Raw genomic sequence first — 14,457 nt, 5'->3', positions numbered from 1 at the left:
CACTTCAGAGAATGAAATTATTTATTCTATCTGCTAGCTACCTTTGAACCTTTGAAATAATTAATTATTCTGGCCTTCAGCAGTCTGATGGCTGTGTAACTGGCTCTTGAAATGTCGGCACTCAAAATGCCAAGTGCCAACAAGCTGAAAAATAAACACCGAAAAGACAGGAGAAGAACTAATTTCAAAAATCGCTCTTCTCTTTGATATTTCTTATATATACCAACTCTGAGATCACCATACCTTGGAGAAACTAGATTATTCTGAGAAATGGCATCTTGAATTTATTATATGTAAGTCCAATCTTTTGGCCATTCAGTACCCAGATTTCAGCACTCATCCTAGTGGGTCCAGACATTTCAAATGGTTACCTGCTTAATTATACTTTTACATTGCTGGCTATTCCAATGACTGTTTGTCATTTATGTTGCTGTATTTGGGTACTGAATGCTGGATGTGATGTAAATATTGTAAAAGTGTTATATTGTAAGATTTTTGTCATTAAAGAATTGATAGTAACACTGTGTGCTGCAAAAGTTATATAAATAATTATGCTGTATGAGGCCAATTGTATAATAACAGGGTCTTTAAGCCATGGCAGATTAGCTGGAGTCTCAAGGGAAGCCTTATTGTCCTGGAATGGAGTTTGGGTAGAGACTTCTTTGTACCTCAGTTGGTGGTGGGAGCCCTTGTCTGGAGACACTGTTTTATTTATTTATTTATTTATTTATTTATTTTCAGCTTGGAAAGAGCAATTTGTGAACTGAATAAAAGCTGTTACATCTCGGTACAGCCTTGTGAACATCCCACATTTGTTGTCAGCAGAACTGATAATATTCTGTGCTGGCTAGCTGTACAGCTGTATCCCAGGTTCCACATGCCTATTTTTCCATTGCATTCAAAAGTAACTGTTTCACTGCCACTGATGTGCAACTGAAGTTGAGAGACATATACAGAAAATTTAAGTTTTTTTTTTTTTTTTTTTATCCCTGCCCTGAGAAATTAATATTCAGAATAGTAGAAAGTTAGATGGGAGATGAGCAGTTTGGATTATGATCAGGATACAACACTGCTGACCTGATATTTGTGGTTAGTCAGATAGGAGAGAAGAAACCGGAGATGAAGAAATAGTCAACCTGAACATGCCTGGACTTAAGGAAAGCATATGACAAGGTACCAATAAAGCTAGTAGCTTGAAGACTAGAAAACATTGGTAGAATGCAGGTTACATACAAGTACACAATGACAGAAGTACGAACAGAGTTCTGACTCAAAGAGGGGTTCTCAGTTGGAAAGGGTGTACTTCTAGGTTCAACCCTGAGCCCACTGCTTTTCATACTGGTAATGGATTACATTAGCCATACAGGTTGAAGTGGATAGCTCAACACATCTGTTTTATACAGATGATGATGCCCTACTAGCAGACACTGAACAGGAGCTTTAGCAAATAACAAGATACTGGAATACAAAGCTGAAGGTACATGCTGTGAGCCTGGGTAGACAATAAAGTTGTCACAACAGTAAGGTGGAAAATTCAGAAGAAGCTGAAAAGTGAGATAGAAGGGAAAAGAGTGGAACAGTTTAACAGCTTCATATATCTGGAAGGGGTGGTTGAAAAGAAGGGAAGTCTGATTAAGGGGGTCAAAGCTAGAATCAGAGGGGCTGTAGCCATCTGGTACTGACAGCCATTGGTAGTATGTGACAGAAGAATGCAAAAAAAGATAGAAAGTAAGTTCTACAAAATAATTATGTGACCAGTGCTTCTGTATGGCAAAGAAACCTGGGCATTAAAGACAGAAGAGTTGAAGAAGCTTGAGCTTATGGAAGTGAAGTACCTGAGGGTAGTATATATACCATGGGACAGACGAAGTAATGTTGTCTTTAGAGCACAAGCCAGAGTAGTCTCAGTTTTGGAGAAGGTCAAGGAGAAAGGTGATTTGGTCACAAGTGCAGTAAAGTGGAAGACAAGCTGGTAAAGAAGATATGGGAGTGACAGGAAGATGGCAAGTGGAAATGAGGATGTCCAACCTAGAAATGGATGGAGTGCATGAGAGAAGGAATGTGACAGTAAAGCTGACAGTCAAATATCAAAGGAGAGTGGCACTGAATCAAGACAAGTGGTGGCAGCTGATGCAAATCATCTACTTCATATAGCAAAATGTGAAAATGGGGATGGATGATGATGATGACCTGTGACAAAATAAAAGATCCTAAGAAATCAATAAAGACCTTATTTTTAAACTGTAGCAAACCACCACATTATATCACATTATACCACACACACACACACACACACACACACACACACACACACACACACACACACACACACACACACACACACACACTCACACACATTGCACTAAAGCTCTTCAGTTCAAACAGCAAATGCACTAAAGACCTGGCGTTTGCCAATCATGCCCTGTAACACTCTATGTCTGGGTTGCTGTCTCCTTTACTGACCCTCTGTAGAGTACTACACATACTTAAAAAAAAGACTTGTAGTGGTAATAACCATAGTTAAAGAAAGCATGTTGCAACAGCAAGACAAGGAAATATTAGTATATCACTGGAACACTGGAAGTAGACAATTTAAATCCGAAGACAAAGTCTTGGTAATTGGGCCATCATCAGAAAACATATTTTTAGCTAAGTGGCAAGGTCCATTTAAAATGTTGGAAAACTTTAACAGGGTCAGTTATAAGGTCATGAAGACTAGTAAAATAAAATAAAAAAAAAGACTGGAAAGAGACTGGATCTGCAGTAGTGAGTTATAAAACTATCGTAAGAAAAATAAATTCAAGAAAGGAACCTATTCCTACTTTCCGAGAACTGTCTTTATCGAAGGCAAAATAAAAAGAGCTGCTAAAACTCCTAGCCAGAAGTTTTATTTTTTATTTTATTTTACATTTGTTAACCGGGCTAGTCTAGCTGGATATATGTCCATTTTCAGTAGAGGCCCGGGGAGAAAATCTCCACACATAAAATCAATTACAAAGAGACATATTAATAAAAAGTTAAGTACAATAAGAATATACATTTAGTAATAAGAACAACAAAATACCTAAGGCACACCAAAAAAATATACTAGTTCAGTAGAAGCATCACAATTAAACAGCTAAAGATTAGCAAAATTGTTTTCGATAATCTGTTGGAGAGAAAGAAGTAAAACAGGGATTAATGAAGAAATACAAGGGAGGAGAAGAGTGAGAAGCAATGGTCAGTAAGGAGAAGAAGTAAGAAGATGGAAAAGAGGACAGGGGAGAGAAAAAGGAGGAGTGGGTCAGAGCATAAGAGGAGAGCAACAGGGCGATAAGAAGAAAGTATATGTATAGCTAATAAGTACAGTGTATAGTTATAGTAGAGTAGGGGGAATGAAGAAGGTTAGTCAGGAGTCCTACAGGAACAAAGCCAGTGATTTTGGAAGTACAGTTTGATTTTTTGTTTGAAGAGTGGTAAGGAGTGGATTATTGTGATATCAGTGGGTAGCTGATTCCATGTTCTACCTACAGTATTGGTGAACAGAGAGTCACCAGCTAAGTTATGGGATTTTACAGATTTGGTCATTAGTTTAGAAGAAGATCAAAGGGAGGTATTATAAGGGCTTAAAAGTTGAGAAAGTATAGGGGTGTTATCAGGTTGGTAAAGTATCTTGTGGGCAATGGTAAGTTGTGAGATCATAAGGCAGTTTTGTAGCTCAAGCCAGCCTAGGAGTTTTAGGTTATGACAGTGATGTGTTCTAAAAGGGTTACTGGTGGCAAAGCGGGCAATGCTATTGTAACAGGTTGCTAGTTTATTTAGGTTAGCCTTCTTAAGGTTAGTGGAAATAGGTGAGGCGTAAAAGAGAGTAGATATCAGATGGGAGTGGGTGATAGTAGCTCTGGTAGAAGGTGTAAGAAATGGTTTAATACGGTATAATGATCCTATTTTTTTGTTAACTGTTCTGATGATGTTATTGATGTGTTGATCAAAAGTGAGATTGTTGTCAATGGTTATATCTAGCAGTTTAGTTGTCGTGTCAGGAGAGATGACAGTGGTATCATTAGACAAGATGTTGAAGTTTAATGGGGAGGCTCGAGTGGTAGGAGTGAAAAGGAGAAGTTTCATTTTATTAGCATTGAGAAGGAGGTACCATCTAGTAAACCAAGTTTCTACAGTGTTGAAAGTAGTTTGACTTAGAGAGAGTAGCTCTGAAGAGGTAGATGCTGAACAAATAATAGTGGAGTCGTCAGCATATTGGATGCAGGTAGCTTGAGGGATTACAGTGTTGAGATCGTTTATGTAAAGGGAGAAGAGAAGTGGGCCGAGAATGGAGCCCTGTGGGACTCCAATAGAAACAGGCAATAAGGAAGAGATATGATTGTCCCAATGAATGGCTTGATGTCTGTTGCTAAGATAAGAAGTAAACCATTTTATAGCCAGGTTATCAAATGAGAGGGATTCAAGGATGTTAATAAGGGAAGAGTGGTTCACCATGTCGAAAGCTTTAGAGAGGTCAATGAATAGAGCAGAGGTGCAAAGATTGGAGTTACGATAGTTGTTGATGGTGTCAACAAAGGAAAGGAGGGCAGTGGAGGTGCTATGGTGGGGTCTAAAGCCATGTTGACAGTTGGCTATTATGTTGTGTAAAGAGAGATACTGTACAAGTTGCTGATGGATACATTTCTCCATAATCTTAGCTAGAGGTGAGAGAAGAGCAATAGGTCTAAAGTTAGTGTAGTCAATAGAGTTACCACCTTTGTGTAGTGGGATGATATGAGAGACTTTCCATATATCTGGTATGGTTCCCTCTTGGATAGTCCTATTAATGAGTATAGATATAGGGTATGCAATCTGTTTAGCAGCCTTTTGAAGAAAGAGAGAGGGGAGTTTGTCAGCAGAGGGGGTGCAGGGTTTCAGTTTGAGAATAAGCTTGTAGATGAAAGAGGTAGAGATTGGATGAAGAGTGAAGTTGTGGGGGGAATCAACGAGATTATTTGGAGGGTAAAAGTTATTGGCATTCAGTTGTCTAGCAAGAGATTGAATGGTTTCTATAAAAAAGGAGTTAAAAGCATTTGCAGTATGGTTAGGGGTATCTGGGTCTGCGTTTATGGGGGAGGGAGTTATAGCTGTTCCAGGTGAAAGGAGTTTGTTGATTGAAGACCAGAATTGTTTGGGTTTATTTAAATGGGTTTGTTGAAGTTCACAGTAGTAGTTTTTTTTGTCAGAGATTATAGCGTTTTTTGTAAGATTTCTAAGTTGGCAAAAATGAAGAAAATCAGCGCTGATTCTATGGTATCTCCATTTGGCCCAAATTTTATTTTTAGTATGAATTAATTTCTTTGTTTCCTTTGAGAGCCATGGGGCTATATTAGACTTCATTCTAACAGAGCATTCAGGGGCATGTTTATCCAAAATGGAGAGGAAGGTCGAGTTAAAGAATGAAACTGCTTCATTAAGAGGAAGTGATTTCAAGAGGTTCCAGTTGCATGTTTTGAGATCATTTTGAAATAAGTCAGTGTTAAAGTTTTTGGTAGAGCATATTATTCTAATGTTAGGGAGGTTTTGATAGTCAGTCTTTTCTCTAGAGATATAGGTTAGGCAGTGGTCACTGAGGTCATCAGGCATAGTTCCTACTTTGTATGAGACATTGACTTTGTTTATGAGTATCCAGTCTAAGATACTCTGTTTCTTACTTGGTTTATTAAACCTTGTTGTAGTGGTAATGGATTGAGTAAAACCATGTAGGTTTATATGACAGGAGGGATTTTCACTATTAATAGTATTCCAGTCTATATTAAAGTCACCCAGATTTATAGTTTCTTGCGGGTAGTTAGTGGAAACCCAACTGAGGAAGTCTTCTAAGATAGGTATATTGTTGCCTGGTGGTATGTACATACAGATGATGTAAAGAGCTTTTTGAGCATTTAATTGAAGTTTAGCGATGATGGCTTCAGCTTTAACATCCTGGGTTGGACAGGCTGGGAGGGTGGAGATGCTAAAATGGTTCTTAAATAGAATTGCCACTCCACCACCTTTACATTTAGAACGATCAAGTCTATATAAATTGTAGCCTTGGGGTATAATCTCGGTGTCTTTGGTGGCTGGCTTTAGCCAAGTCTCTGAGAGGCACAGAATATCAAAGTGGTGAATGTCTAACAGGGCATGTAAGTAGGGTACTTTGTTATTTACACTTCGTATATTTAGATGTCCTATGAGTAGGGTGTTATTGAAGTTAGGCTTAGATACTTGAGGGGAGGGATATGAAGGGCCAGGGTTGGGGTGAATATCACCGTCTTGTAAGGTAGGAGTATTAAGTCTGGATGTGATGTTGCTTTTAGGAAGGGCTAGTTGTTTCATTTTTTTATCAGAGGGTAAGGCATAGGTGAGGTGAGAGTGCCTATGGAATTTGGGAAGGTGATAGCTAGGGGTGGAGGTAGAATTTAAGAATGAGGTAAGAGAGGTGTGGATGATAGATGTCTGTTTGTTTATATAGTCTGGCTGGTTTTTAAGTGGGTGTTCGAAGAAGGTAAGAAGGTAGGAAGAATAAAGGGAAGTAGAGAATAATGCTAAGAATATCAACATGGTGGGTAAGTATGGAGTCATATGTAGAAGTGGTGAGGTAAGGGAAGTTATAAAGTAGTAGTGGAAGAAAGGGTAGGAGAGGTGGTGTTATAGGTATAAGGCAAAAGGAAAGAAGGAATGAATTAGTAGGAGGATCTGTAGGGGTGAGAAAGGAGAATACAAAGTATAGGTATATGTATAGAGAGTGGAAGTTTATGAGAAGAAAGTTAATTGAGGAAGAGGAGAGAAGCTAGTAATAGCAGAAGAGGTTGTTTTAGCAGTAGAGGAAGGAGGGAGGGGGGAAGAGTCTGTGCAGAGGGGAGGGGTCTAGTTTTTAGCGGGAAAGAGCAGGATAGGTTGTAAGAGTGAGGGGGTGTGACTAGGGACGTATAAGGTTAGGATCCCTGGGGGTGGGTGGGAATTGGGGGTAGGGAGGGGAGCGGAGTGAGCCCACAGGGCGAACGGAGTGGGACACACAGAGTCCAGAGAGGAAGGAAAAATTAACAGAAAAAGCTAGCCAATAGAAGGTTTGAGATAGGTAGCATAAGGAAGAGTGGGTCACAGAGCCCTACAAAGATGGAAAGGGATAGGAGTGAGAGAGGTGAAAAATGGAAGAATATGGAAGGGAATAAACCAGTACTGTAAGTCTAGATGTGGACAGAGTGACACCTAGTGGGCAAAGAGTAGAGGTACAGAGGAAGAGGAAGAACCAAAGAGTTCCAGAGAGGTTCGGAGTCAATCAGTGAAAGGAGGTTTTCAGAGGGGTAAGTTAGAAGAGAGAAAGACCTGGGTGTGTAGGGAGAGAGTAAAGTATGAGAAACTAGAGAGAATGAGTAGGAAAATAAATGTTACAGCTAGAGTGGGCTAGAAGAGTTTAGGAGATACAGTGAGATGGAGGAAGGTTAGGGTTTAGAGAGAAAAACCTGCACTATTTGCAGTGAAGTCTATATGAGGGAGGGTGTCACCAAGTGGCTGGAATAAAGATACATCTTACTCCACTTAGGATATCCTCATTGAATACTAGGACTAAAGAAGAGGGCAGCTAGTGTAGGTCAGGGGGGACGAACATAGAAGTTAGGATAGGAATTCTAAGGCTGCTGGCTATCCTGGCAAGCAAGTGTACTAAAAACAACTATCAAGGTTAAAACAGTAGATCAGTAAGGGTTCAGCAGTAGTTACACATACTTCCTTAGTTTCCTCCTGATTAAAAGTCCAGAAAACAAAGGGGATGAGGCAGCTAGGAAGCCTGCTTTGGTTGTTTGTTTGCTTGAGCAATTTAGAGAGCTGAATATTTTCGGTAGGTTTGAGGTGTCCTCACGGGCTTAGATCACAGGGGTAAGTCAGGGCAGAAAGTTCCTTAATTTCCTCCTGATTAAAAATCCAGAAAACAAAGGGGATGAGGCAGCTCAGAAGCCTGCTTTGGTTGTTTGTTTGCTTGAGCAATTTAGAGAGCTGAATATTTTCGGTAGGTTTGAGGTGTCCTCACGGGTTTAGATCACAGGGGTAAGTCAGGGCAGAAAGTTCCTTAATTTCCTCCTGATTAAAAGTCCAGAAAACAAAGGGGATGAGGCAGCTAGGAAGCCTGCTTTGGTTGTTTGTTTGCTTGAGCAATTTAGAGAGATGAATATTTTCGGTAGGTTTGAGGTGTCCTCACGGGCTTAGATCACAGGGGTAAGTCAGGGCAGAAAGTTCCTTAGTTTCCTCCTGATTAAAAGTCCAGAAAACAAAGGGGACTTAGAAGTAAAGAAATCATTTCAAATTTGTTTGGAGGATAAATCTGTGGAGTACAGTCATACCTTTCAATCTCTTAGTAGAAGAAATCTGGAGAAAGTCTGGCATAATTGGGGGGGGGGGCAAAGACCCTAAAATAGGGAAAGGTTTTAAATATTACTCTATTAGAAAGCTGCTAGAGTAAAAGAATGTATGTTAGCATGCATTATTTGAAGGATATAAAGTCTGAAAGAAAAAAGGGTGTCATTATTCATTGACTTCAGTCCTCAGATCTTTCCAGTGATTTGTCAGAAATCTACAGATTTTTATGCGGAAAAGGCCAACAATGTAAAGGAAAAATCTGGACATTTAAGAGGTATGAGCATAGTATAGAAACACTTCTATGAGTGAAGGTGTATTCAAATCATTAACAATCTCAAAAGAAAACTGTACAGCATAACTCTGGAGGCAGACCTGAACAGAAGGAAGTTTTTAAGAACTTCAAACTAAAAAAACAAAGGGAAATGCTGAAATCAAAGCAGAAATATAAAACAATAAAGCTGAGAACTCTATTATTGAAAGTGAAAACAGTGAAAGTAAAATAAGTGTAAACACAGTAGGGTGTCAGTATTTTAACAATGAAGTTAGCATTACAGTTGAAGCATAATTTTTACCTGAACACAGTAGCCAGTTGCATGTCCTTGACCACAGAGCAATGTAAGAAAGGGAAAACAGAAGCTACTAAAATATTTTGTTCTACATATAATGCCGTGGAAAGAACTGAGAAAGACACTTTCATAATATGTTGCAAAATTGAGGCTATTTTCATATGAGAAAGTGTTAAGGTACTATAAACAAGGGGTCAGGAAAGCTAGTACAGAGCTTCAGAAGGAAGTGTTTGCATTATTCGCATAGAACTTATAGTTAAGTGTTAGCCTGCTTGAATCCCAAGAAGGGACTCCATTGGCAGAACTTGGATAGAAGAAGCATTGGAATGCTCTGTAACAGTAAATGAGAAAGCTGTGATTAATTTTCAGGACACAATGACAATTTACTACCCTATCATTTCATACATTATTTATGGCTTTACTATACTGAGTTTGCTGCCTTTGATCTTAATTTGACCCTGACAGTTTACTGTCTGCTGAGCTTTCAACAACATGAATCCAACCTTTTTCTGTAGTTGGATGGTTTGTCCAGGTCCCACACCCTTCCGTTTAAGTGCAAAGGCCACTGTTTTAAGCTGTTACAGGGACTGTATAATGTTTGGTCATAGTGTCTGTGGCATGTGATGTAAATATTGTAAGACATGTTATATTTTAGGTATTTGGGATTAAATCATTGCTAATCACAGTCTCCAATGCAAAATTTATGAAAATAATGTTGTTTCTTTAAAAGTGGTATGGCAATTCTATGTATTAACTAGAAGATAAATGTGTGTATGTTTAGTTAATGGGTCTGTATAAGACCAAATATGTTATTTATTCTTGTACAAAATGGGTAATTTATTGTCCTGGACTGGAGTTGAAGTGGAGGCTGTCATTGTGCCTTAGTGAAAGGTGAATCATCATGCTTAGAGAGAGAGAGATTACCAGAAAGGAAAGGCGTATCCTACTGCCTAGAGTGGGAAACACTAGCTAGAGAAAATGTGCACTTATTGGGTAAGACGTGGGGTGCTCTGAGGGAAAAACAGCTTTATTTGCAGCAGAACTGAAGTTAGAGAAGGAAGAAGGGGATGTTTGTCCTGGGTGCAAGCTTTTAGGGGGGCACAATCACCAATACAATTTGTCTAAGCAAATGCATATTGCTAGCTCAAAAGGATTGGAATGTTGGAGGAGCTTTTTTTGTTCTTTTTCAAAATTAGTTTGAGGGGTACAAGTATAGGGGAGTACCCAGGGTGCATCCCGCATCAAACATATAAAAATACGTACATACATACATACATAAAAAATATTTCAGGCATGGACAGTAATGCACTTCTAGCCTGCTAATAAATGTTCATCTTAGCTAGACCAGCTGGCTTTATATTTATTTATTTTTTTATTATTTTAATGGTGAAGAAATCTGTATATGGACATTTTCCTGTTAGTGGGTCTGTTTTTCAAAATTTGCTAACCAGCCTGAAGTAGAATAAAATGTGAGCTGAAAAATTATGTATCTTTTCAGTTGTTTCTGGCTCTAATGTCAACAAAACACCATAAGGCATATATGTTCATTAAGTACTGCTTTTTCTGAAGGGTTACTTTCATCCATATTGCTAGTGCATTGGATATTATAAGCTTGAGTCCATGTAATATAATGTTGGATCGACACAATTTTAGTCTAACTCACCGGCCTTCATCTCCTTCAAGTAGCTTGTGATAAACAGCAATCTCATGTTCCAGTCTTGTTTTGATGTCAAATAGCATCTGGTATTCCCGTGAGTGACGCTCAATTTCTGCCCTAAGGTGAGCTAGATTATCTTCTATATCATGGATGGATGATTGGATATTCTGCAACATTGCACCATAGCGACCTTCTGTTTCAGCTAATGTGTTTTCTAAAGAATTTTTCTGAAAATGAGAAACAGAAAGTTTACAGCAGCATTCTTAAAATCATTAGTCCTTGTGGATAACCTACATAATATAGGAAACTAAAATTCATGCAATTCTGAATTTAGAATCATGACAAACAGTGAATGCCTTGGTTTGATGCTGTATACAAATTATATGCAAGGAAGCTTTAAACAGGGAGCCCGTTGGAGTATGTTGTGCATACAGGTGCTGTGGCTAGCCTGTCTAGGCTACCTTCATATTTCTCATTCCCCTTTTGCCAGATGTAAACCCTTTCCTTAACTTACACTTTCATACTGCCTCTTACACTATGTTTGAAGTCCACCATGTGAAACGTTTCTCGCTGTTTGACACCAGGAGTATTTACTTCGCCACCAGTCATCCTTCTTTCTACTTGGCTCTGATGACATCTATGTCATTTATTTGCTACATCACATATGTGGAGGCCATTATCTTAAGCAAAGCAAAAGGTATGTTAATAGAGATATATAAAGTCAGTAACTAAGTAATGATGTCAACTATTTTAGCAATATGACCTCAAATGAAGCTATTTTGCATGTACTGCACTTCTGGGTCCTCTTTTAGCTGTTTATCAGGCTATAGGCATTTGATGTGAGTTGTGAGATACATTAAAATAGCTAGGTTTACTAGAATCGATACCTTTCTCCTCCTTCCTCTGCTTATATGCATGTGAGTGTGTGTGTGTGTGTGTGTGTGTGTGTGTGTGTGTGTGTGTGTGTGTGTGTGTGTGTGTGTGTGTGTGTGTGTGTGTGTGCGTGTGTGTGTGTGTGTAAATGCATATGGGCAGTGTGCATGCATGTGTGTGTGTGTGTGTTAAGCGGTTTGGGTAAGGGCTGTGGTGTGTGTCAGTGTGTTTTCTTGCTGTGATGTGTGTGTGTGTGCGAAGAGAAAGGAGCTTGTGTGGTGGTGTTTTGTGTGTGTTTGTATGTAGTGCGACCTCGGAGTGAGAATATTTAAGTGGGGGGGGGTGCAGGGGGGCTTGTCCCCCTGCTTTCATGTAGTAAAGTGATTGTGTGTGTTTGTGTGGTGGATGGTGTGTGTGTGTGTGTGTGTGTGTGTGTGTGTGTGTGTGTGTGTGTGTGTGTGTGTGTGTGTAGTAAAACCGTGAAATTCAAAACTTCCGGTATTTGAGGTTTTGAATTTCGCGGTTTGTACTTTTCATTGTTTTGTGGATTCGACTTCTTGGGCTGGAGATACTGAAATTTGAGATTTCAGTATTTCGAGCTTCTGAAGTGAATCTATATATATATATATATATATATATATATATATATATATATATATGAATAATATTCAACTATCTTGTTGAATCTCTCTCTCTCTCTCTCTCTATATATATATATATATACATGCACATATATATATATATATATATATATATATATATATATATATATATATATACATATATATATATATATATATATATATATATATATATATATATATATATAAAGATATAGATATATTATGTACACATACATGCACGCACACAGACACAGACACACACACACGCACATGCATCACATGTGCATGGTATACATGAATAATATTGGAATGTTACCTTCTTGAATTTGCAACAGTATGACACATTTGGTCGAACTGTAATGCTAACAAATGCACTAATTATCAAAATTAATTTCACTGACTACATCCAGCATCTGCATACACTGTGACAGCGATATTGAAGGCTTCATATACTGTAATGTAGTACTGTACAATGTACATAATGAGTTGAACAGGAGCATGGGAATCTGTCAAACTGATGTCTAGTTAGGTAGATGAACTGGTATTACCACTGATGCTAGCAGAATGCTTCTTGAACCTGGCAGGAGTAATAATTATTGAGCTCTTTGCAGCACTGAGACTTTTGCACTAATCTAACATGATCAGCCATGAGAACACTTTTAATTATGGGCAATTGTGTTTTTACTGGAGCCATATTAACAGATGTACTGTGCAAACTGATTTATTTGGTGGTTGAAGAATGGCATGACAATTGGTTTGTGTATTTTGATTTGCTGGCAATAGTACCATTGGGCTGCTTTGAATTTTTTTTCCAAACACCTTTATTGAATTATCACTTGTGACACAGGCAACAGCCACAGTGGTGCAGCGGTAGCATAGTCACCTCACAGCAAAAGGTTCTCCTGTTCGATTCTCAGCTGGAGCGCCTTTCTGCGTGGAGTCTGCATGTCCTCCCCACAGTCGAGTGGCATTCAAAAGACATGCGTAGGGCGAGCCTTTGTTGAAAGTTGTGTGTCGAGCTGGCACCTTAGCACCGTAAAAATCTACTGCCAATCATTAGTGGACCAGAGTTCCACTGTGGCAATCCCTAACCAGGAAAAGACGAAAAAAGAACAACTTGTGACACAGACAAATTTACATTCATATAAAAGTAATCAAACTATATTAGCATAACAAACATTAATACTTCACATATATTGCTATATATCCCATAACATAAGCAACATTACATACATTATTCAATTCTTGCTTTTTTTAAACAAAAAACATCTTCATTAAGCCATCACTTACTATATAGACAATAATATATTTATATAAATGACAACAAACCACACCAACACAATCCTAGTCGCAAGCATTTTACATCACAAACTATGCTGACACACTCCCAGTTGCAAACATTATACATCACTTAGAATCTACCCAATCTTTCTCACTCAAACATCGTATAGCTCACTTATGTCCTGCTGCCTTTTAGGCCTCATTCCTCCTTTGTATGTATTGTTCCCACAATTCCCATTTTTTTCCTATCTAGTTCGCTCCTACTCTTTTATAAAGATCTCAGTTCCAGTTGTTTTATCTCTGTTACTATATTCACTACTTCCAGTACAGTTGGTTTAGATTTTGATTTCCATTTTCTAGCAATTGCTTTTTTTGGCAGCCACCATTATTAGACACAGCAAGGCTTTAACATGTATAGGCAATTCCAGTTCTGTGACATAGCTCAGAAAAATCATCTTCCTCATCAGACCAACCTGCCCACCCAGCATCTCTGACAGTGCATCCTGCAGGGAATCCTTAAAGTCTGCCAGCTCACCATACTCCCAGAAAATATGTTCCCAAGTACCTCTCTCCCCCCTTTCACACCTCCAGCATTTACTGTGTACCTGAGGAAAAATTCTCTGGCGTCTACTTGGGGTATAAAAACATCTATGTAAACATTTCCAGGCAAAATGCTTAATTTTCTAGATTGTGTCGCATATTTGGAAGACATACATATATTCTCCAATTGTTTCTTTGTGAATTGTTTATTCAATCTCTCTTCCCAATCCTTTCTAACCTCCTCTGATTGATTTTTATAGTTATCCTACAATATTTTATATGCTGTACTAATGATTCCTTTTTTTAATGGCGACTTCTTTTTCCAGATTCTATTAAAAACTCTTCAAGTGCTGGTCTTTCATTTAGGACCCCCTATTTCTTTCTCCTTGCCTATACTCTGATATCAATCCATGATAGGGAAGGCAATCTCTAACCTGCAGTACAAATAAATTATTGGTGTCTTCCCATTCTTTCATCTTTCCCTCTCAAGTTATTTGCTCCCAATACCTTGGTTCCTTTGCCAGTTTTCTTCAATAAGTTCCAGCCCCCTCTTGACTGTCGT

At 38.5% G+C, this 14,457-nt stretch overlaps 1 protein-coding gene across 2 annotated transcripts in view; it reads right to left on the bottom strand.

Annotated features, from left to right (window-relative positions):
* Window positions 1–14,457, bottom strand: part of LOC122788038 (keratin, type I cytoskeletal 19-like) — a 69,749-nt gene that overhangs the window by 16,448 nt on the left and 38,844 nt on the right. For both annotated transcript variants that reach the window (XM_044054958.1, XM_044054959.1), the window contains exon 6: window positions 10,585–10,805. In XM_044054958.1, coding sequence (XP_043910893.1) covers window positions 10,585–10,805 — 221 coding nt within the window. The remainder of the gene's footprint in view (window positions 1–10,584; window positions 10,806–14,457) is intronic.

Source organism: Protopterus annectens, chromosome 13.part0, assembly GCF_019279795.1.
Source record: "Protopterus annectens isolate FY-2018-M chromosome 13.part0, PAN1.0, whole genome shotgun sequence".
NCBI classification, from domain to species: Eukaryota; Metazoa; Chordata; order Ceratodontiformes; family Protopteridae; genus Protopterus; species Protopterus annectens.
Note: the sequence above shows the minus strand (reverse complement) of the source record. Positions and strands in the feature narration are given on the sequence as shown.